General features: G+C 35.9%; 4 protein-coding genes and 1 pseudogene across 6 annotated transcripts; 2 read left to right on the forward strand and 3 right to left on the reverse strand.

Annotated features, from left to right (window-relative positions):
• Nucleotides 1–1325: 1325 nt before the first annotated feature.
• LOC121759991 (probable UDP-N-acetylglucosamine--peptide N-acetylglucosaminyltransferase SPINDLY) lies at nt 1326–6579 on the forward strand. 2 transcript variants are annotated; one of them, XM_042155588.1, is made up of 12 exons: nt 1326–1582; nt 2476–2695; nt 3138–3230; nt 3309–3410; nt 3587–3754; nt 3844–3932; nt 4130–4251; nt 4344–4525; nt 4770–5054; nt 5270–5417; nt 5493–5865; nt 5976–6579. In XM_042155588.1, the coding sequence occupies exons 1-11, from the start codon at nt 1401–1403 to the stop codon at nt 5852–5854; spliced, it is 1953 nt and encodes a 650-aa protein (XP_042011522.1). In that variant the 5' UTR covers nt 1326–1400; the 3' UTR covers nt 5855–5865; nt 5976–6579. The 2 variants fall into 2 exon arrangements, with proteins under 2 accessions (XP_042011522.1, XP_042011523.1); XM_042155589.1 differs by having other exon boundaries at nt 1398–1582; nt 2481–2695.
• A 4939-nt stretch (nt 6580–11518) lies between these two features.
• LOC121759985 lies at nt 11519–12673 on the forward strand. Its single transcript, XM_042155581.1, has one exon. The coding sequence runs from the start codon at nt 11777–11779 to the stop codon at nt 12509–12511; it is 735 nt and encodes a 244-aa protein (XP_042011515.1). The 5' UTR covers nt 11519–11776; the 3' UTR covers nt 12512–12673.
• Nucleotides 12674–14624: 1951 nt separating this feature from the next.
• Nucleotides 14625–17319, reverse strand: LOC121762878 (CBBY-like protein). 2 transcript variants are annotated; one of them, XM_042158893.1, is made up of 8 exons: nt 16935–17317; nt 15979–16049; nt 15732–15890; nt 15556–15622; nt 15313–15408; nt 15168–15214; nt 14971–15051; nt 14625–14875 (listed from the first exon to the last, which is right to left on the reverse strand). In XM_042158893.1, the coding sequence occupies exons 1-8, from the start codon at nt 17241–17243 to the stop codon at nt 14752–14754; spliced, it is 954 nt and encodes a 317-aa protein (XP_042014827.1). In that variant the 5' UTR covers nt 17244–17317; the 3' UTR covers nt 14625–14751. The 2 variants fall into 2 exon arrangements, with proteins under 2 accessions (XP_042014827.1, XP_042014828.1); XM_042158894.1 differs by having other exon boundaries at nt 14735–14875; nt 14949–15051; nt 16935–17319.
• Nucleotides 17320–17619: 300 nt separating this feature from the next.
• Nucleotides 17620–19566, reverse strand: LOC121761720 (TPR repeat-containing thioredoxin TDX-like). Its single transcript, XM_042157346.1, has 8 exons — nt 19115–19566; nt 18948–19038; nt 18778–18858; nt 18629–18701; nt 18393–18530; nt 18205–18284; nt 18091–18127; nt 17620–17982 (listed from the first exon to the last, which is right to left on the reverse strand). The coding sequence occupies exons 6-8, from the start codon at nt 18208–18210 to the stop codon at nt 17654–17656; spliced, it is 372 nt and encodes a 123-aa protein (XP_042013280.1). The 5' UTR covers nt 18211–18284; nt 18393–18530; nt 18629–18701; nt 18778–18858; nt 18948–19038; nt 19115–19566; the 3' UTR covers nt 17620–17653.
• On the reverse strand, nt 18216–23251 carry LOC121760866 (annotated as a pseudogene).
• Nucleotides 23252–23658: the final 407 nt, after the last annotated feature.

The raw sequence follows: 23658 nt of genomic DNA on the forward strand, positions 1-23658 counted from the left end.
GTGTAAAAATTTAGGTTTCTCTTTTTTGCCTGGGATATTGTCATCTAATATTACAAAACTTTCAAAAAGTTCGGTTTTTTTACACGAACTTTAAAATTGGTAAATAATATCACGAATTTTACATAGGGTATATTTTTTCCCACGAATGAAAAAATTCATGTTATTTTAATAGGTTGAAAATTTTGAAACTCTCAAAATTGTTGTCGAGAAATTATGAAAAGAAATCTGTATCATAATATTATTTGTGGGAATTTTTTCATTCGTGATAAAAAACATACCTGGAATAAAGTTTGTGATATTATTTGTCAATTTTAAAATGCGTGTAAAAAAAACCCAACTTTTGAAAGTTTTGTGATATTAGTTGTGAATCTCTCTTTTTCGCGTTTACGATCACTTGCACACTTTTTTGCTGCATGTTTGAATTTTTCGGTCATTATAATCTAAATTTGATGGAAATGTACTTCTAATATATGTTGCTCGTTCGTTTTGGATATGAAGAATTGAAAAAGTATATGGTTGTAGATTCATGATTATTGTGTTAAATGTTTACTACTAGTTTTAGAGTTACTTTTTGCAATTCTGTAGAAAGTCATGTTATTTGGCTTAAAATGAAAAAAACAAGTCATGTTTATTAGTAGGAAAAGTATCATATACCAATATGTTTTCTATGTTTGAAAAATATTCTCTGTACTAATTTAAGTGAAGCATTTTATCTATTTGATATGAAATTTTATGTAATTTTGTTTTGTGAATTAAATTGTAGAATAGAGTAAAGTAGGAAGTAAAAATGATACGTGATATTTATGTTTTATAAAATATATCACTCTCTAAGTGAGACGTCTGAAAAAATGAGTTACTTTATAATTGGAGTAGTAGTTATATTTTGGTTTAGTCTACTAATACTAGTTCATACTCTATGTTTCTCTCGGGTAAGTGTGGATCTTATTTTTTTAAATACTACTCGTATTTAAACATGCGTCTTCTGTGATAAAGATTATGAATGATTTTAAGTTTGGAATTTAGATGGAGTTTATTATGGAAATTGGAAAGGAAAAAGTTAGATTATGTATCAGTAATCCACTTTTTCAATTAGACAGTAGTGGATCAAACAGTCAATGATTGATGTATCTAATCCTACGTGTTATCAGATAAGATTATGATTAGTGATTTGACTACTTTGCCCTGCACAGACCACTCTATTTTTGCTCTGATGAACATGGAAGAAGCATCTCGATTATTTGACCAAAATGGGCAAAAGTAGAAAAAAGTGGATAAACAAAATTAAATTTAAAGAAAAATTCAAAGGTCTAAACTGCCCTTCCCCCAAACCGAAACCTATTTCTTCCGTCCGTCAACAAATTTTGCAAACTGTCTCCAAATTTCCGAACACTTTCTCAGCAATGTCTCGCCACAGCCCTCCGGCCGGCGCCCTTGCTTCCTTCACTCAAACTCTCGCCGCCGACGCCTCCATGAAACCGCCGCCGCAGAGACCGATTGTGTTGGCTGACCTCAACGTTGACCCGCCGGACTCCGAAAACTATGCTTTCGCTTCTTCCTCTTCGCCTTCACTTCCTATTTCAAGGTCTCAATTTAGCGCCTCTGAAGTTTTCAACGCTTCTCCGAATTTCAAATTCAGCTGCGTGTGTGTGTGTACGATTGAGCTGTGTTGCGCACGAATTATATTGAGATAGCTGTTTTAGGTTTGAATTGAGGTTATGTGTTTCGGCGTAACGATCTCATTGTGTCGATGTTTTTGTTATTTCGCCTATTTGAGATTTGGTGCATTGCTTACGTAGATTCGTGCAAGTGTCAGTTAATTGAGATAATGATTGGTAGAGTTAGTTACAGTGAGAAGATTGGGAAAGGTGGCTTTGTGTTGTCTCTTCGTCTTTAATTTTGGCTCCTGACGGATTATATTTTGACTCTTCGTGTTTAGTTTTTGTTTACGAGGTCTTATGTTATGGTATGACTGGAAATGGGGATCTGGCTTGAATGTTGTATGCTTTGTCATAACTTGAATACGGTTCATGACTTTGCTTTAATCTGATCCAGTTCCAGTGTGATCTGATTAGTGATGTGTGCCCTGGATTGTTCTGCTATTCCAACAGATTCTAGAAGCATTTACTGACATTATGTGGAATAGTGATTGGTGAACAGTAAACTTGGGTGTATCTTATGAAAAGTGCTTGTTGTCTCTGATTACCTGAAGTGTGTGCTATAAGAATGTTTGTATAGTATCCTTCATCAAAAGAAAAAAGATACTCCGTCTGCTCTTTGAAGTTGTGTGAGTGTTTACTATTATCTTGTGTCTAAGGCTTTGTCAGTTGATAAAACGAAAGAAGTACAGAGAATTAAGAACACGGTTTTATGATTTCAGCCTATGTTGTCAACTCAAATAAAAGAATAGGTAGTACATCATAGCATCAACCTTTTGCAGTTTTTCGAATCCCTAGTGACGGTTCTTTTGGTTTCTAGGATAGCTCTTGATGAGCCGGTTGTAGAAAAACCTGCCTTTATGGCCAAAGATGCTGATGCACTGGACATGGAGACTTCCTCGTCGAAGAAAATCGGGAGGAGCCGCACGAAAAATATTAAGGTGGAGTTCCTTCTAGATTCCGTTGGAGCAGACACAGATGCTGACCAAAGTGGTCAAGGGGTCACTATCCGTGAGGAAAAAGTTAGCAGCCTAAAGACTGTAAGTTCTTTCCTCATTCTCATCCTTACAGAAGCTCATATATCTTGTTTAGATGTCTTGGAATAAGTGTCTGAGTTCCTATTAATACCTTTTCTGTAGTCTATTAGATTGTTGATATTACTGCTATTAATTGTCAACCATTGCATAAAAGACATAGATTACAAGACACAAAAGGAGCTGGACTACATTGAGGAATACTCAAAACTGTTATGTATCACATTTAAGATGACTCGGGTTTTGTTGATAAAATATACATGCAGCACAGTTAATGAGTTCACGATGTCCCTTCATCTCATCTTTAAAAAAGAGCATAAGACAAGAGACTTCACGGCTTGGTTTGGCTTTTTCCCATTAATGCAACTCTTTTAACGAAGTAGAAGGGCTCTTTCACGACTATGCCAGTTTCACTTAGATGCATCTTGATAAGCTTATAAGTTTTCAGGGTTTGGTACATGTTGCTCGGAAGATGACAAAGAATATGCATGCTCATTTCATACTTGGCTTGATGTATCAAAGGATGGGTCAACCTCAAAAGGTACTGATTGGGCATTGGGCATGTCCATTCGTTCAATTGATTGTATCTATTTTATATCCACTTCAATGACTATCACAGGCTATTTTGGCTTACGAAAAAGCCGTGGAGATATTACTTCGTTCTGAAGAAGAAATCGATAGACCAGACTTGCTTTCTGTGGTGCAGCTTCACCATGCTCAGGTGAATAAAGTTTCATTTGATGAATATACAATAAGCATCATATAGTATTATTATTCCTGTTTCAAAGTAACTTTGATTGACTTCACATTACATCTTGAGATTTTTTTGTGTTCAACACCTTCTTTGACTACTTTTCTCTTTGCTGATACTTGTTTATTTCCTTGTTGCATGCACAGTGTATACTTCTAGAAAGCCTGGAGAATTCTAGTTCAGATAAAGAACTTGAACCTCACGAACTTGATGAAATCTGTTCCAAACTGAGGGAGTCCATTGAATCAGATGTTAGGCAGGCATCTGTCTGGAACACGTTAGGTTTAATTCTTCTTAGAACTGGTCGCTTGCAGGTGCAATTTGTGATAAACTGTTTGTCAAATGGGATGTGTATTTGAACATAATGGCATTGTATATCTAACATGACTTGTGGTCTTCCTAGAGTGCTATATCTGTATTTTCTTCTTTGTTGGAGATTGTCCCTGACTACTTGGATGGGCTTGGAAACCTTGGAATTGCATATCTTCAAGGGTAAGAAGGAATATATCGAGATATTCTGTTATCTTTGGTGTATATTACAAATATGCAATATACCAATACTTGATGGTATATTAGTATAGTTGTTTTGCTACTTCTTTCCGTCATCTCCAAAGTCAACAGGGGTCATATGTGTGCACATGAATTTTTTCAGTTTGCTGATACAATATTTGTTGCAATGTGTGCTGCAGTGGAGATTTGGAACTTTCAGAGAAGTATCTCCAGGATTTGATTTTAAAGGATCAAAATCATCCTGCAGCTTTGGTGAATTATGCTGCCCTCCTTCTAATTAAATATGGGTCAGTTATTGCAGGTATCACTTTAAATTTCAACTTATATCAGCACTTTTATATCACAACCTTGACTTAAAAAAGAAATATTAATTATTCCTTCTGCTATGTATAGGTGCTGGGGCTAATGCTGATGCTCAAACTTCTATGGATCATGTTTCAGCAGTCTGCATTGCTAAGGATTGTTTATTAGCAGGGGCAAAATCTGACCCCAGAGCAGCTCATATTTGGACTAATCTGGCCAATGCGTATAATTTGATTGGAGATCATAGAACTTCTGGAAAATGCTTAGAAAAGGTACTTTTAGCTCATTGCAATTTTTGAACAGAACCTTTAGAACTTTCATACTTTTACAGCAGCCTTCTGCAGAAAAAGATACCATTGTTTGGTTTCTCATAGGTAGGAATATTTGATAATGGAGGATATAGTGTTTCCTTTTCTCCAGATGTTTCGTTTAGTGCATTATGGAGAATATTCAGTAAAGTTATTTGAACTTATTTTAACAATCCTACACATACTATGGCTGTCCTTCTTACTCTAGGCCGGAAAACTGGATCCAAATTGTTTGGCCACACGATACGCTGTTGGAGTTCACCGAATCAGAGATGCTGAAAGATCCCAAAATCCTAATGAACAGCTTACTTGGGCAGGAAATGAGATGGCTTCAGTGATAAGAGAAGGAGATCCGGTCCATATTGAACCTCCAATAGCATGGTCAGGTCTTGCTCTGGTCCACAAGGCTCAGCATGAGATTGCATCAGTGTTTGAAATTGATCCTAAGGAATTGTTGGAAGTTAAAGATCGTGCCATGAGCAGTCTAAAACAGGTTATTATTCGCACCCTTACTCATTGGTGGTTTTAATGTCTCAAATCTCAATATGAATGTGATATTAGAACTTTAGAAGATTGAATTGGAATAGTTCACCTTATCTTTCCTCTTGTTGATTAATGAATGAAAGTGGTTTATGAAAATTAGGTTTTTGCGTGGGCCACTAAAGAAGGAATACAATGCTAATATCTATTTTCATGTCCTGACATCAGGCTATAGGAGAAGACCCCGATGATGCTTTACAGTGGAACCAAATTGGGCTTCATTGTCTTTGTACACAGCAGCTTAAAATGTCTCAGACATACTTCAAGTCTGCAGTCACTCGTCTTAATGACTGTGTCTATACATGGTCAAATCTTGGTAATCATGACTTCTGGCTTTTGCCTCCGTAGAATGCTGCTTGCAGTTGATTAATTCTTCCTTTCTTCATATCAGGCATCTCTCTTCAGCTTCTTGAGGAATCTACCCATGCTGAAGAAGTGTATAAGCACGCCCTATCATTAGCTACATCTCAACAAGCGCCTGCTATATTTTCCAACCTCGGGAACTTCTGTCGCCAGATGAGAAAATATGAAAGCGCCAAAGCAATGTTCAGCAAGGCTCTTGAACTGCGGCCTGGTTATGCTCCTGCCTATAATAATCTCGGTCTCGTGTTCATAGCTGAGGGTCAATTAGAAGAAGCTAAGTTCTGCTTCAACAAGGCTACTGAATCAGATCCATTTTTGGATGCTGCTAAATCTAACATGATTAAGGTGGCTACCTTGTATAGAAAGGATGTGAGCTTACATTCAGCCTGATATTTGATTAGGTAATGTACTATCAATCGATTTCCAGTTATCGTAAATATACTGCAATGACACAACGCTTGAGTTATATAATAAATCTGCAAAATTTTGTTCCTAACTCCTCTGGATGCAGGTGATATGGAGTCGGAGATCCTCTGAGATGACCAGCAACTCGGGAAGTACAGACCCTTTTTGTTTGTGCACATCAACTATGTGCCTTTATCTCACCTTCATTGAGTCAGCTGATCATTTATGCGACTGTACGCAAATCACTGTTCACGGCAGCTTTAAATGGGTTAGCAACTGGCCGTTCTATCTTCTGCAATATTTGGCCTCGCTTTCTGTCTGGATATGTTCCGGTCTGTGTTGTTGGTCTATTCAGATCGTTCAACTTCAAGTTCATGCCCTGGCTTACTCTGCATTCACTGCTTCTGGAATGATGAAATGGAAGTGTTGCTCAGGGAATTTCATTGACACGAAGAGATCAGACTACTGTCAGGGAAACACTGTTTCATTCAGCGACGGGAGCCAGCTTAGGCCAAGCCGACGCCGCTCCAACGGAGTGAGGTGAGGTCGGGCAAAGAAGAAATGGTGCTTACGGAAGTTTCAGTCATTATGGATTTGATGAAAAGGAAAGAGAAGCCATAAATAACATCTTTAACATTTTTTAAACTGTGAAAGTGATGTGTAGAAACTTGTTACATTCATGTTAATGTTAATTCTTTATTTTCTATAAATATTCTTCTTATTTTTTATTGTTTTTGTATAGATTTACTTTTTTAGACTTAAATAATTTTTTGATAGTTTATACTTCCTACGTCTGCCATTAGAAGCCCTATTTTTTGCGCATGGTTTTTTTAAAAAATGCTAAGAAAAGTGGGTGTAAAAAATTAGGGGTATATGAATCTCACTTGTATATATTAAATTTAAATGAAATGTAAGTTGAATGAGTTAGTGAAAAGTGAGATTTATTATAAAAATGAATTGAGACTTCTATTCACGGACTGAGGGAGATAATTAGATGTACAAATATTTTATTTAAATATAAATTGATCTATTGATTATTTGATATTAACTTAATAGTTAACCGACCACTAACTTAATTATAAAATAAGGGTTATATCATATAGGGATGTACTTAAAAAGTACTTAACTAATTTTAGAGTTAAAACGTACATCCAATCTCGTGCTGCCATGTGGCACGAAACATGTAATATTGTAAACATTAAAATGCAATATACCCTAGTGCTCCCCATATCATATTTGCCTAAAGATTCAATAGGTAATTTTAGGTTTGTCTTACGCTTGTTAAAATTTATCAAATAAATTATAAAGTTTCAAAAAATTATTAATTCTTCTCTTTTACCAAATTTATATTTATTTTTAATTTTTTTATTTTGTTAGACACAAAAGTCTTTAATTTTTCATATCACCATATTAATATACTTTTATATTATTATTCATAAACATTATCGAAATTTTATATTTGCATCAATTTAGTATTGTATTTGACCTGTATTTGTAAGCTATTAACCCAATAATACATATAGCATATGTTGAATTTGTTGGAATAAAAGAAAAGTTTGATAATAGTAAAGAAATCTAGATATTTATAATGAAAATATCTAAATTTTTATAAAGAAAAATCTAGATATAAAAAATAAAGAAAATTCTCTAATAGAAAACAAGACCTATAAATATGTGTTGTAACAATTTTAACATATGGACAAGAAATAAAGTGTTCTTGGAGAAAATATCAAATCTCCTAAATCCATTTCATATACTCAACTAGTTTGTCTTCTTAAATATTTTAGAAAAGTGAAATGTGTTCTGTTACATAAAAATTTCTAACATATTTCTAGTTTTGTCATTGGTCATTCGGTATGTGGTTGCATTTGCAAATTTTGGAGAAAAATGATCACCATATAAACAATCCATGCTCAATTTGAATAAGTGACTCGATTGTGATCAATTCCTACAAGTAAAATAAGTGGTTTATATCCTATCCATTCAGTGCTCTATTCTTATGACTTGTCTACTTCTTTAATTCTTACGGGTAGAGTTATTAGAATATATGGTTCTTCAACTTTATAATTCTTATTAATAGAATTATTATCTCCATTCATTGGGTACAATGAATTTTTCGTTTAACATTTGTGGAATTATTATCAAATTATGAATCAAATTTGTAAAACCATATATATTCCTTAGGACCAAATAGTCTCTAGGTTGTATGTAATTTGTGGAAACTTCTTCACCGATCCCGAACGTTAACTTCGTCGTCCTTTTGTTTGAAGTTTTTGTAAAACTATTCTAACTTATGAATCCATTGAATTACATGTTTTCTTGCATACATTTAATAACTTGCATTTCATTTGATTGTTGAATGGATAAAATTTAAAGAAATAAATAACAAATATTGGCTATTATATTACTATGATTTTGTCTTGAATTTAGTAGAGGGGATTAATTTTGATTGCTGAAATATGAAGTTATTGTTTTATTTGAGGAAGTCAAGGTTCTAATTCCTAAAGTTTATGGATCCAACATTTTGGTTAGATGACCTGATAAAGGGGACATTCGATTTCTTCTTAACTGCAATTGGCCATAAATAAACTAAATTTAATGCAACATATATGCCTCCCCCAGTTGCATACTATGACAATATTTAAAAATAAATTACTATGCTCGTGTGATAATAATATACATGCAAATTGTATGTTTCATCTAGGGGTGGGTCGATACGATATATCGTATCGAAAACGTTGTATCGTATATCGTATCGAAAATATCGATATGAAAGAATTTCATATCGTTATCGTATCGAAAGTTTCGATATATCGAACTTTCGATATGGAGGATATCTATATCGTTATCGTATCGATATTTCGATATATCGTACCGAAATTCGATATATCGAAAATATCGATATATATCGTATATTCGATATATATCGTATATTCGATATAAACGATATATCGTACCGAAATTCGATATATCGTACCGAAATTCGATATATCGAAAATAGCGATATATATCGTATATTCGATATAAAACGATATATCGAAAATATCGATATATATCGTATATTCGATATAAAACGATATATCGCGATATAAGGAAATTCATATCGTTATCGTATCGAAAACTTACGATACGGTATCGTTTCGTATCGAAAATTACGATATATCGAAAATCCGATAATTTTTCGATATTTTTCAATACGATACGAGCGATATATCATTTTTTCGATATTTTTCCCCAGCCCTAGTTTCATCCGCTAAATAGTCAATGTATTAATTTATGGCTAATTTCAATTTTATTCAAAACTTCGGAGAGAAATTTCAAATAGTAGTGTCTAGTAGACTAGTACTATCTACTAATATTACTAGCAAAACATAATATTGATATAGTAATAAAGTGCATGAAAAATTTATTCACCCGAAACCACACCCACAAATAAAATGAAAATACGCAGGAGTATGCATTGAAAGAGATGGAGATGTGTATACAGCTGGATGCAATAAAATCATGTTGGTATGCATGTGAAGACTTTCTTAATCTTGGAATAATTATTGTGTTTGCTCTATGATTCAACCTTATTATTTTTAGACTTTTTTATTAATGATTTGTTTAGTTAGCTTCCATGTGGAAACGACTAGAAATAATTCAAAGTCATCAACCCGTACCCATTGACTTATAATTTACCTTAATATTTTTTTTCTTATAATTTAGCTACTTTTGATTGGAAAATTACTAAATTAATTGTATTTATTTTTAATGCTCGAAAATTTTAAACCTATTCTTTTAATGAAACTTAAATTATAAAAATTATCTAACATCTTAAAATATCTCAAAATTCTAATACATCTTAATAAATATAGAATGGGCTTGTATTAACTTGTATGCTAAAGCTAGATTCATTTAATATAGTATAAAAATATTTCAACCGAGCTGCTTTGAAAGTCCAGAAGCTTGTAAATAATACTCCACCACTATACAAGTCATAAGAATAACAATAATACTACTACTACTAATAATAGTAATAATATTATTAATAATAATACGCAATTACTACTACTTAATTGGACCATTCCATCACTTTCTTAATTGCCCCTTTCTTATAGTAGTATAAATTTGTTTTAAAAATTAATTTCAATCGAACTTCTTGTGAATTGTGAAAGTCGAGAAGCTTGTAAAATAAACAACTAAACCACAAACTTATACTAATACTCTATCAAAGTGTTATTCCTAGATAAAATAATACCAAGATATAATTTAAGATTGAGTTGTGAGATTATTGCAAACCGAACACCCATGATAATTAACACTCTCTCCATCACAACTAAGTTGAGACATACTCCCTCCACCCCATAAAATTCGGCATCATTTGACCCGGCACGGATTTTAAGAAATGTAATAGAAAGTGGGTTGAAAAAGTTAGTGACATGTGGTTCCTATTTTTATATATTAGTTTTAAGAGGGAACATCTTTTTAGGTCCACGAACTTGCCGAAGTATCATTTTAGGTCCGTGAACTTTGAAAATATCATTATAGGTCCGTAAACTATAAGTTAATATCATTTGAGGTATTTTGAACTTTTTTCTGACGAAAATGCCCTTAAGGCCTTCAAAGGGCAATTTGAACAATTCTTTCGCCACTCATCTTGCGTCAAACACCTAGAGTCCAACAATTTTTTTCCTACTGTTTAATTCAATTACCATCCAAATTGAATTTAAATATAATTAAAATTTGCAGTAAAAAATAATACATTTTTCAATTATTAGATGATCAATTATATAAGGATAGTGACTTGAGACTTAGATACTTTATTTTATTTTTTAATCTAAACTGCATTTTAAGAACTTACTATAGGTGATTTGTGAATTATATTTAGTTTATTTGTTTTGAAATTGGATAGCTATTAATTTGGATTGTCATTCGGAGTATTATTTATATGAATTTCAGAATGAGATTAATTACCATCCAAATTAAATTTAAATATAAAATTTTGCCGTTAAAAATTGTTGAACTATAGGTCTCTGGCGTAAGATGAGTGGCGAAAGAATTATCCAAATTGCCCTTTGAAGGCCTTAAGGACATTTTCGTTCAGAAAAAGTTCAAAATACCCCAAATGATATTAACTTGTGGTTGACGGACCTAAAATGATATTTTCAAAGTTCACGGACCTAAAATAATAATTTGCCAAAGTTTGTGGACCTAAAAAGATGTTCCCTCTAGTTGTAAAATAAAATGTGAGTGAGAAGAAGTTAGTGGAATATATGGTCTATTACCAAAAATGGTAAAAGTGAAAGGTGACAAATTCTTAGGGACGGATTGAAAAAGGAAATAGGAGACAAATTTTCAGGAATGAATGGAGTAACTTTTGGGCACAGAGATTAAGAAATTGTATTGAAAAGCAAGAGAGAGGAATTAAGTAGAAAAGGTAAAAAGAGAGCACAATATTTATATATTAGAATAAAGTAAAAGTTATTGAATGTTTTATTTTAAAAAAAAGGAAATGAAACTTAGTTGGGTCGGAGGAATGGGTCGGAGGAAGTAGACCACTATTTCATTTTCTTCACGCAATTGCTTTAAATTGGGCCCATTTCCTCCACTTTCTCTCTTTTCCCCTCTTTATATTTTGCTAAATAATTAATTTATTATTAGCTCTTTCATAAACAAAAATACTGTACATGCTTCGCTTCCATTTCTATTTCTATACAATCCTCTCTCTCTCACACACACTCTCTCTTCTCGCTCTCTCACACACACTGAGAGAACAAAATACAGAGAATCACACAAAAACACAGATAATTTTCCATTAAAACGCGTATTTCAAATTGAAAATTCTGAATTCTCAATTGAGAGAGCTCCATGCACAATCACAAACCCTAAGCAAAATCGAAAAATCCCCAAGTCACTGATGCAGCCATGAAAACTGATCTCCAAAGACTCACCTTCATCATCCTCAAACCCTTCATCCTCTTCATCATCCTCTCCCTTTCCATCTTCGCCTTCCTCTCCCTCCAAGCCACCACCCGCCGCCCCCCTCCCTCCCCCGACCTCCCCTCCGACCTCAAGATCCGCCCCGGCTACTCCTCCTACGACTCCTACCTCCAGCGCCAGCTCAACAAAACCCTCAACCCCAAGCTCCGCCACATCTGGACCACCCGCGATTGGGACCGCAAGGTCTCCAAATTCGCCCAATTCTTCTCCGATCTCCAGCGCCGCGACCTAATTTCAAACTCCTCCAGATCTCTCTGCATCGGCGCTCGCGTCGGTCAGGAGGTCGCCGCGCTGCAGCGGATCGGTGTTGAGAATTCGGTCGGGATCGATCTCGTGCCCTACCCTCCCCTCGTGATTAAAGGCGATTTCCACCACCAGCCGTTCCGCGACGGCAGCTTCGATTTCGAATTCTCGAATGTTTTCGATCACGCGCTCTACCCGTGGAAATTCGTAGGCGAGGTCGAGCGCACGCTGACCCGCGGCGGCGTGTGTGTGCTTCACGTGCTGCTCTCGCGGCGGGCGGATAAGTATTCGGCGAATGATTTGTTCAGCGTGAAGCCGTTGGAGGAGATGTTTAAGAAATCGGAGCTGATTGAGGTGAGAAGCATTGATGGATTTGGATTGGATACAGAGGTTGTGTTTAGGAAGATTAGGAATTGATTTCGAATCTGTTTTTTGTGGATTTTTTATTATTCTTTTGTGATTACGAAGTATATGCTCTTCGATTCTTTCAATTTTTTACATAGGGTTTAAAGATTATTGTATCAATCAATCAAAAGGTGGAAATTCTAATGGTAAAAGAAGATTCTTCTTGTTCTTGTTCTTGCTCTTGTTCACATTATTTTTCTTCTTTTTTTTATGTAAAAAGATTCAGTTTTGAAGATTGAAGCTTTAGGAATAGCTTAATGATTTAAACCAAAAATTAATGCTCCATCTAAATAATTTAATTTGGAGTAATTAGTTTGTATTTATGAAGTAGATGAAGTTAGATATCAATCCAACTGTGACTGTTTAATTTATGCAACTACATTTATTTATTACTGTTGAGTGAAAAAATGAAAATAATTTATGTAATCAATCAAAATAAGTGTAATTGTGATGATATATCAAGATGAGATGAATTTGGATTGGCGTGACAACTAATGTCACAAGGAGTTTGGATTTATTCGAAAAGTCATGAGAAATCGATGTGTTTGTGAATATTAAATTAGAGTTTTATGAAGAAGAGAATATCAAAATTAATTCCTCTATTGGACCCACTGTCACGGGAGAGATTGAACTTGTATTTTTTTGCTTTTGGAGAGAGAGAAAAAGGGACAGGATTTCTAGTATAAGAGAATAATGAAGTACTCCATAATATAAGGCTAAATGAATTCGGCCCACATATTTAAATTCTCTGGATTTTATATATGTTTTGTCGTCACACTTTCTTGGAAAGTAATTGTATTATTTGTTGTCTACACCTAAAAATACACGTACAACGGTTAGGTTGCAAAAATGCTTTAATAATAGGTCATTAATCATAAAACAATATCGTAGTAGCATATTACATTATCTTTTTCATAAATTGAAGGGCTTAATTAGATAATTTCAATTGAATAATATACTACCTCCGTTCCACACAAGTGTCACATTTAGTGTGGCGCGTATTTTAAGAAATGTAAAGAAAAGTGAGTTGAATAAGTTAGTGGACTATGAGTCTCACTTATATATATTATTTTTATTATAAAATGTGAGTATAATTAGTTGATGGAATGTGGAGGAGTCTACTTACCATTTATGATAAAAGTGAAATGTGACTCTTATTGTGAAATAGACCGAAATTGAAAAAATTGACATTTATTGTGGGACAGAGGTAGAGGTAGTAACTCATTTTTATAAACATTCCATAATCTACTTTAAATAATTTCACACACAGACGTATATGTGTGTATGTATTGAATAAAAGAGCTGGCAGTAACATGGTTCATTATCATTTATCAATGTCAACCTATCCAATTTAATGCCAGTTCGAAATTCGATGTCGGTATGCTTCCTTTTGCCTTCCACATTTAATTCTTCAAAATCTATTAAACCAACCATTTAATTAATTTTATATGCCATTTTAAGTTTAGTCAAATTATCAAAATAAATCCTAAATTTTAGTCTACAAATGGGCACCCACCACATTAGGTAGAGGAATCAGTGTCGGGCCGGGCTGTCGGGCGCCGGAAATCCACATAGCCCATTATGTCCCAAAGCCCATGATGTCTTTATTGGGCCGGATAGGTCCACATGCCGAAGGAGACTATGACATATTTTATTTTCTCTTTTTACTTTTTTCTTTTACATACCTTTTTTTATTGGCACTTTTATTTCATAAATGTCTGTTATCATAAAAGTAATTATAAATTGCAACCAAATCTAAATAGCTGAAAACAATCACAATCATGTAAAGTTCTATTCTTGAACATGTAAATCTCTATTAGATTATGCTACTTATTTTTTAATTCTATGTATTTTGCTTAAAATTGTAATTATTTATTTTAATATTTTAAAACATAATTTAAATAAATATATTTAATCAGAGATGGATAACAAAATGTATAGACTATGAATAGGTAAAAGTCCGGTCTTGTTTGTGGTATGTGGTCATGTGGACGTGTTCGTGCTCTTGCCTTGAAATATGATATTACACGTGAATAGTATAAGTCTGAACCGAATTTATCGCTTGAGTTATAAGAATAACTTGTAATTTCCCTTCATCTAAAGATTTAGTTACAAGCCCCAAACATATAAATTAAACCCCATTGCTTCTACCAAAACAATTATTACAACTCGGCCATGTTTATTTAAAGAAGAGGGGAAAAACATCAAGAAACACAAACTCATACAATGAATGAAAAAGACTTGAGTTTTCTTTAACTAACATATTGTTTCTCAAGGAGGCTTCCACAGAATGCCAAGTCAAACCGCTCCTCCGGCGGATCTCCGATGAAGTCGAAAACGGCATCTGCCTTCTCAAAATCCTCATCACCCGTGTACCTAGAAAGCACACGGGTGTTATTATTATTTATTACAAAAACGCGTCAAACAAGGCTACGTTATTTCAAAATACCATGAAAAACAGTCGAGCTCACCCGCTCTTTGTCACGATACACGTCATTCCTGCAGCTTTGGCAGCTGCAAGGCCAATCCCACTGTCTTCAATGACAACACAACTACAACAACCACACCACCATTTTCGTAAATTCGATCAAATCCAAGAACTTCATGGCTCATCTTAGATGATGATACGACAGCACGTTTTTAGAGCGAAGGAAGTTGTCCGTTTTACCTTGAAGGTTCGACACCTAATGTCTCTGCAGCTAAGAGATAGATTGCCTGAAAAAATGCCATGGGTTAAAAGCTACAACACACGAGCTCGTGGCAGTTAAGTTGCCTTATGATCGAGTGATGAAGGGATGAGACGAGAGGCTTACTGGATCGGGCTTCTTACGAGGAACCACGTCTCCAGCGTATATCTGAATCTGTTCTGCTCTCTCAGCTCCTAACAAGAAAGAAACTACAGCAGACACCTAAAACTCACCACAGAGATATATGTTTGATCATTAGTCACACATCAAAATTTCATAACAAAATTAGGCAAAATTTCATAGCAAAATATCACATTTTCTTAACATGTCAATAAATGAAACAGAACCGAAGAACCTGATAGTGCATACCGCCTTCTCATTCGAAGTGCTGCAAACAGCAACCTTCACTCCATTCCCGAGAGCCTGTTCTACTAACCTGTTGGTTTTTTGAGTTCAGTATACGAATCTTGAAAAGGATAGCAACTAAAATGCTCCAAACTCGAACTTTGCATTATCAAGACTCGCTAATAGTAGATGAACCTTACTTGGCAACACCAGGTCGAAGAGGGAGCAGTTTCTTCTCGATCAGTGCCATAAACAGCTCAGTCTTTCGCTTGTGAAGAGATGCGATGAAGTCCTTCCTGTCCTGTTCAGTCGTTGGTGCCTTGTCTGGCCACCCGACCTTATTGAAGTAGGCCGTCATCCTGGATTCCAAGAACCACAAAAACAAGCCATTCATACTAACGGGTTGATGATCACAATCTTGAAAAACAACATTATTAGTGAATGTACCTCTCTTTTCCTCCCCCGATTTTCAGCAACTCGCCATACAGATCCACGTCCCATGTTACTCCCAACTCTTTCTGCACAATCAAGAATCTCTTAATTCCACACCCTAATTTTATGGAAAGTTCCCAAATGAATAAATAGGAGTAGTAGATAAATAGCAAGAAAACAATGATCTTTCATCACTGATATCAATTCATGAAACAACACAACATTTTTATCACTGTCTCCCTGATATTGGGAAGCCCCATTTAGTCATAACTACAAGCAAATTGACCTAATTCACAATCCATTGAACTTATAGAAACCCAATTCACCTCCTCTCTTCACAAATAATGAAACATCTCTCTCTCTCTCCCACTCACACACACACAACACACAATAATTTAATCTTAAACATCAACAATGAAGTATCCAAATGAAATGGAGACAAATACAGGCTAACTAGCAAGAAATCAGTTGATCTTCCACTACACTGAATATCGATTCTATGTAACAACACTACAGTTTTAACATTGTTTTCCTAAAACTGGGAAGCCCTAATTAGTCATCACTACAACAAAACTGAACTTCTTTTCAACCAAATGATCCAAAACAAACCCAACTCACTTCACCTTCAGAAAAAACCATTCTTGACAAACAAATAGCGAACCCCCCTCGCTCTCTCTCTCTCAAACAAAACCATATTTATATCACTTTCTCTAAAATTAGGAAGCCCCATTTAGTCATAAGTAGAAGAAAACTTAACTATTACTGAATCGACTGAATTTGAGCCACAAGAATCCCAATTCATCTCACCTTGAGGAAACAGTCACTCTTCACATACACAAAACGAAACATCTCTCTCTCTCTCACTCACTCTCTCTCTCTCTCTCTCTCTCTCTCTCTCTCTCTCTCTCTCTCACTCTTAACACACAAAAATAATGCAAGTATAATGGAGAAAGTGTTATAGCAGTAAATACTTCAGCAAAAGTGTCGTTGAAAGAAACGCGATGGCCATCTTTCTCGGTGTCAACCAAGACACCATCACAATCGAACAAGAGGGCTTTTGGAAGAACAGACGGCGCAGCAGATGCCATGCATTTCACCACTCCCAGCCTCTCGCAGCTTCTTTTCTTGATGCCAAATTTCGAAGCTCCCATTACAGAACATGATGTTGATGATGGTAAAAATGCAGTCTTTTTTGCAAAGATGAGGTTTTTCGACGAAGATGATGATGATGGTGAGGGTGAAGTTGTGAGTGGAGGAGAACAGATGGCGTTAGCTGCCATTTCAATTGCAATTTCTCCCTTCCCTTTTCCTTGTCTTTGCTTGTTTCCTTTGTTGGTTGAGATTTAACGGCCATTTCTTTTGTTTTCATGTTTCAAAGTGTTATCCAATTCCAACCATGTTTGAGGCCTTGAGCTGATCACTGATGATAAAAGTTGGAGGGTATAATGGAGATTTTACATAATGATGTACTGTATCTGCTGCATGGATTACAATTTTGTGGGTCTAAGAAAAATCTCTACTTTTCAAGTCTTTCATAGCTAATCACCAAAACAGAACTAAACAAGATCACTAAAACATTAAAACTTTTCTAGGCAGTAAACACTGAAATCAGAACTCATTTCAATCTCTCTCTACCTTGGTAAACAAACAAATCAAGAATGTTGTTGTAATGACAGCCTTGCTCAAGAATCTATGCAGTGTGCTCAAGAATCATCTTTTCAATTAAGCTCATCCTCATCTGGAGCTCTTCATCTACCACTCTTCCATCTTTCCACAGATAGAAACTCGGGATGCTTTGAATTCGCCACTCTGCTGCTGCATCGCGCGCCTCATCAATGTCGAGTTTCAGGAACACCACCTTGGGGTATTTTGAGGCTAGGTTTGTGAATATCGGGCCAATGTGAACGCAGGGGCCGCACCATGTTGCAGTGAAGTACACTATTGCAAGGCGAAACATTTTTGCAGCAGCATCCAGCTTCATCTTCAGGTCCTTAGCAGAGGCGACACGAATCACTTGCCCTGTAACACAAATTTATCAAATAAACCAACTTCAGAAATCAGAACTAGAACTTGCAATTTTCTTCTTGCGAAAGTACTGAATTGTAACGCGAAAACCGGTAAACTTACCATCCTTCAGCAGTGAAGCAGATTCATTTTCAGCTTCCTGCACCAACAGATCAATCTCATGATGCCAAAACTGCTAAATTTAATCAACATATATATGAGTATCAGTATAAATACCTTCATCTTTCTCAGCCTTTCTCTGCTCCCTTGCTTTGTGAAGCATTTCGTATTTTTGGCGGTGCTCTGCAATCTTCTTGCTATTGGATTCCACCGGAAGATGTTAAAAGCAGGACTTTTTTTTACAGTGTTTTCACCATCATAACCCTTGAGATTAAGGAAAAACATTCCTAGATTATGCAAATTACCTTAAGCATCACAGTAGCCTCTCCATCGAAATCAAACTTTGATGCCATATGCAAATCTCTTGCAGCATCTTCCCACAAGCCCAACATCCCTTTTGCCATACCACGAGCTTTATATCCTTTACCTAATTCATCGTTGATCTACCATAACATCGAATACATTAGAACAGATTATCCTTAAGAAACAAACCGAAATGTTCTATCCAATTCCTCATAGCCCCTTATCACAACAGATATACCTTCAACGCAGCATCACTGCATCAGCATCACGGATTGCAGCGTTTGGTTTCTTCAACTTAACAAACATACTAGCTGAAAAAAGAAACTTCTCAGATGATGCAAAACTGTCACATAAAAACAGAGTTCAACATTTTTGGAGGTCAGGTACCTCTGCAAGCATACAACATTGCTGATTTTGGATTCAATACCGCCGCTTCTGTCAGAAGACTTATAGTTTTATCGAGATTTCCTAATTTTCGCAAGCATGAAGAGGTTAAACTCTAATTTTGTAATAGATCTGCGCAAAAATAACTACACTAATGTCGAAAAGGCACCTACCTTCAAGAAATGCTGCTTCCATTACCATTGCTTTTTGCACTAGGGCACCTTCCCGATCTGCTTCACTCACTTCAACCGAAGGATCACCCATCTAGAACCACAATGAGAAAATGTTACTCTATGATTAAATAACCATTAAATACCTAACACGACTTTGAGTCGCTAACCTGAAGCGGAGGGTCATAGTCCGGCTCCACAACATCTGAATCATCTAAATGAACATCAGAATCGATAATTTCCATCCCCAATGATTGCGCTTTGTCTTCAATAATTGTAGGTTTAACATACACACATACACACACACACGAAGGAAGAGAAAGAGGATGTAGTTTTCAATTGCAAATGTTGCCCGCGTCTTCAACTCTCCAACTAACTTTTAAAAAGTAGTGCCTCTGCAATACGGTGTCGTTTGGGCAACTTATTCCTTCCAAAGTTATAAGATGATGAACACATATGTTCATTTAGAATAGAGCGCATCAGATTTGGAGCAAAAATTGATGGGGAATCTGACCAAATACACATCCAAACCCAATTAGTAGTAATAGATGGAGCAATTAACTCGGCATTTAAGTTGATCTATTTTTTAAGATCGCGTTTTCAATGTAGGACGAGATGTGAGTCTTTCGTATTTATTACTCCTATATTCCATTCGAAAATTAATCAGTGATAGAAAGAGTGACTCACTTGGTATATAATTGAACTCTTTTTTCCTTCACATTTGTAATGTGAGACAACTCTAGTCTCGTTGATGTCCACTTTCAAGAAAACGACTTTTGGGTACTTACCAGCCAAGCTAGTGAAAACATGGCCGATGTAACGGCAGGGCCCACACCACGTTGCGGTGAAGTAGAGAACTGAGAGCCGAGATGCCTTTGAAGCAGCATCGAGTTTCTCGTCCAACTCGCTACCAGAGTGAATCAGGATGATTTCTCCTGCAAGAAAACATGACGAAATTGGTTAAGACGCGCATCTAGGCTAAGAGTTTAAGAACACTAAAGAGCTTGAGTTTTAGGCCGTAAGAGAACTTAAATAACAGAACCTAATGTAATTCATTCAGACCAACTTTTATTGTATGCCTTAAGTTCAGTCGCAGATGAGTATACGAAGAAACAAGATGTAAACGAATCAGTATGAGAATATAACTACTGAGAAGAACACATATTCATTGATTAATAGTTGAAACATAATTACTTAAAACGAAAAAAAATTAGACAAAAGTAATGTGAATATACCATCTTTTAAAACAGAAGCAGCTTCAGCGATTGCTTCCATAGCTTTTGCTTTCGATAACTGAGCAGCTTCTTGATTATCTCCAGACTCAGCAATGTCATCATTTGAGATATCCTCCGTTGGTGCATCGCGCTTCCTTGAAGCAAATGGCTTTTTATCTTCATGGTCATCACCGTCATTGCTCTGCATCAGGTTTCACGTCATCAGTGAATATAAAATAACCACAGGTCATGCATATAGGAAACAACCGAGGCAATAATGTTAAAATGTGGCCTTTCAAATTTGTCAGATTACCATTATTCTCTGATGTTACCGTGTATCTTCCAATAGCAGAAACACATAAATCATCAACGACTAAAGTTAAAAACTGCAACTAAAGATACTAGCAATCATGATTCCAATAGAGATATTAAATGAGACACGAAACATGTTCATTTATTAAGAGTAAGAATCAGTCTTCCAGCATCCACAGCATCACACGCTGCTTAGCTCGCTAATATGATAATTTTTTCATGTACTTTGCACGTGGCTCTTCCACGTTGTCACCAATATAAATATCGAGCCAGTATATAAACCTCGTGCCATTTCCAATCTAATGATGAATAAGAATATAACTACTGCACAATTTATCACCAATGAAATACATATGCTCAGAGATTTAACAAATTGGAAGTCATCAATGATGATAACATACAGACAGTGTCAACATTGGATAATTCCGATTTTCGCAAGTGAAAAAACCATCAAGCCCTATTCTTAATAACGTTAAAGAGTTCATTGCATTTCAAGTTGGCAATTCAATGTTTCAATTCATCTAACATCAAACCTCAAAAAAATGAATTTAAACCAAACTTACTCCAAGATCCAATCCAACCGCATAACTTAACATCACAGTAGCCTCTCCATCGAAATCGAACTTTGATGCCATATGCAAATTTCTTGCAGCATCTTCCCACAAGCCCAACATCCCTTTTGCCATACCACGAGCTTTATATCCTTTACCATAACATCGAATACATTAGAACAGATTATCCTTAAGAAACAAACCGAAATGTTCTATCCAATTACTCATAGCCCCTTATCACAACAGATATACCTTCAACGCAGCATCAGCATCCAGCACTTGGTTTCTTCAACTTAATGAACATACTAGCTGAAACTTCTCAGCTGATGCAAAATCTGTAACATAAAAATAGATTTCAACATTTTGGGAGGTACCTCTGCTAGCATACAACATTGCTGATTTTGGATTCAATACGATCGCTTCTGTTAGAAGACTTATAGCTTTATCGAGATTTCCTAATTTTCGCAAGCGTATTCTGTCATCCAAATTCAACATCAGGCTCGACAATTTCCATCTCCAACGCATGCGCTTTGTCTTTGCTAGATTCAACAGTCTTCAGATGCTTAGATCTCAACATTTTTCCTTTCATCAACACTTTATATTCCTTGCAAAAGTAATTTGATAAACTAGAATCAAGATCATCACATATGTGGAGAAATCACTACAACACAAAAAAAGAAAAATCCATGCTCTTACCGCACGATCCAAAATCTATGAGCTGCAGCAGGCGGAAGACTTATACGCTATGAGTTGACGAAGAATTGTACCCGCAGCCTAACCCACCCTAAAAGCACAATAAATTTCCCCAAAATGCTGCATCTATGGCCATTGCTGTTTGCACTAGGGAACCTTCTACTAGCAGCAGCGGCGGAAGCCTTATTTGCTATGGCTTGGCAAAGAAATGTACGCGCATCCAAACCCTCAAAGCACAGCACATATAAATTTCCCCAAAATGTCCATTGGTTGCAAGCGGACACTTGTCATACTAAGCCGAACAGGACAAGATTCGCATAGCTCGGAGGATCGCCCATTTTCACTCACTTCAACTGAAGGAGCTCCCATTCTCGCGCGCCTTATCAATGTCGACTTTCAGGAAATTTTGAAGCTAGTTTTGTGTATATCAGACCTATGTGTACGCACCATGTTGCAGTGAAGTAGACTATTGCAAGACGAGACATCTTTGCAGCAACATTCAGCCTGATCTTCAGATCCTTAGCAGAAGTGGCACGAATCACTTGCCATGTAACACAAATTTCTCAAATAAATCAACATCAGAACTAGAACTTTGAAGATGATCTAAGCAGTGTGTCAAGAATCATCTTATCAAGTGAGATCATCCTCATCTGGAGCTCTTCATCCACAAGTAGAAACTCGGGATGCTTGCGATCTGCCACTCTGCTGCTGCTTCACTCAAGGTCGACTTTCAGGAACACCGACTTGGGTATTTTGAAGCTATTTTGTGAATATCGGACCAATTTGGACGCAGGGGCCGCACCATGTTGCAGTGAAGTAGACTATTGCAACGCTAGACGTCTTTGCAGCATTCAGCTTGATCGTCAGGTCCTTAGCAGATTCGACAAGAATCACTTGCCCTGTTACAAAAACTTGTCAAATCAACTTCAGCTTGAGAAATTACTGAATTGTAACACGAAAACCAGTAAACGTACCAAAACAGATCATTTTCAGCTTCCTGCACCAAAACAGATCAATCTCACATTGCTGCATTTAAACAACATATACTCATATCAGTATCAGTATAAATACCTTCATCTTTGCACCACGGCATCTTTTCTCGATCATCTTCACTCACTTCAACCGAAGGATCGCCCATCTAGAACCACAACGAGAAAATGTAACTCTGTGATTAAACAACCATTAAATACCTAAAACGCGTTTGAGTCGCTAACCTGAAGCGGAGGGTCATAGTCCGGCTCCACAACATCTGCATCATCCAATTCAACATCAGACTCGACAATTTCCATCTCCAACGAATGCGCTTTGTCTTTGTTAGATTCAACAGTCTTCAGATGCTTAGATCTCAACATTTTTCCTTTCATCAACACCTATATTCCTTGCAAAAGTAATCTGATAAATTAGAATCAAGATCATCACATATGTGGAGAAATCACCACAACAAAAAAATCCATGCTCCTTACCATACGAGACAAAATCTACTAGCAGTAGTGGCGGAAGCCCTGTTTGCTATGACTTGACGAAGATATGTACGCGCAGCCAAACCCTAAAAGCACATCAAATTCCCCCAAAATGTCCAATGAATGCACGCGAACACTTGTCATACTAAGCCGAACAGGACAAGATTCGCATAGCTCGGATTCAAGATGGACAGGATTACAGAATTAAGGCATATAATTATCGTAAAAACACCAAAATCCGATTGAAATTTGTTCCCTTCAACTAAATCAAAATGATCTAGAAAGAGAAACAAGTTAAATGGACTGTTTCAGATTGCAATTAATCTATAAAGAAGTACTAAAACATACCCAGCTTTCACCTTTCACACGAAGATTCTAATTCTTTCCTAATATGCTTAGATTAATCAATCAGATCCAAAAGAAATTGTTTTGATAGTTTCTCAATTATGCTTCTATTGACATTAACGATAGTAAATGCTGTTAC

The sequence above is a fragment of the Salvia splendens genome, chromosome 13 (genome assembly GCF_004379255.2).
Source record: "Salvia splendens isolate huo1 chromosome 13, SspV2, whole genome shotgun sequence".
Lineage (NCBI taxonomy): Eukaryota > Viridiplantae > Streptophyta > Magnoliopsida > Lamiales > Lamiaceae > Salvia > Salvia splendens.

Coding starts and splice junctions, on each gene's coding strand:
- LOC121762878 (XM_042158893.1), bottom strand. CDS start 17,243: ATGGCAGCTAACGCCATCTGTTCTCCTCCACTCACAACTTCACCCTCA. Junction 15,891..15,978: donor ATCGGGGGAGGAAAAGAGAG/GTACATTCACTA, acceptor CTTGGAATCCAG/GATGACGGCCTACTTCAATA. Junction 15,409..15,555: donor GCACTTCGAATGAGAAGGCG/GTATGCACTATC, acceptor GGTGAGTTTTAG/GTGTCTGCTGTAGTTTCTTT.
- LOC121761720 (XM_042157346.1), bottom strand. Junction 17,983..18,090: donor TGCTTCACTGCTGAAGGATG/GTAAGTTTACCG, acceptor TTTGTGTTACAG/GGCAAGTGATTCGTGTCGCC.
- LOC121759991 (XM_042155588.1), top strand. CDS start 1,401: ATGTCTCGCCACAGCCCTCCGGCCGGCGCCCTTGCTTCCTTCACTCAA. Junction 3,231..3,308: donor GGATGGGTCAACCTCAAAAG/GTACTGATTGGG, acceptor TGACTATCACAG/GCTATTTTGGCTTACGAAAA. Junction 3,755..3,843: donor TTAGAACTGGTCGCTTGCAG/GTGCAATTTGTG, acceptor TGGTCTTCCTAG/AGTGCTATATCTGTATTTTC.
- LOC121759985 (XM_042155581.1), top strand. CDS start 11,777: ATGAAAACTGATCTCCAAAGACTCACCTTCATCATCCTCAAACCCTTC.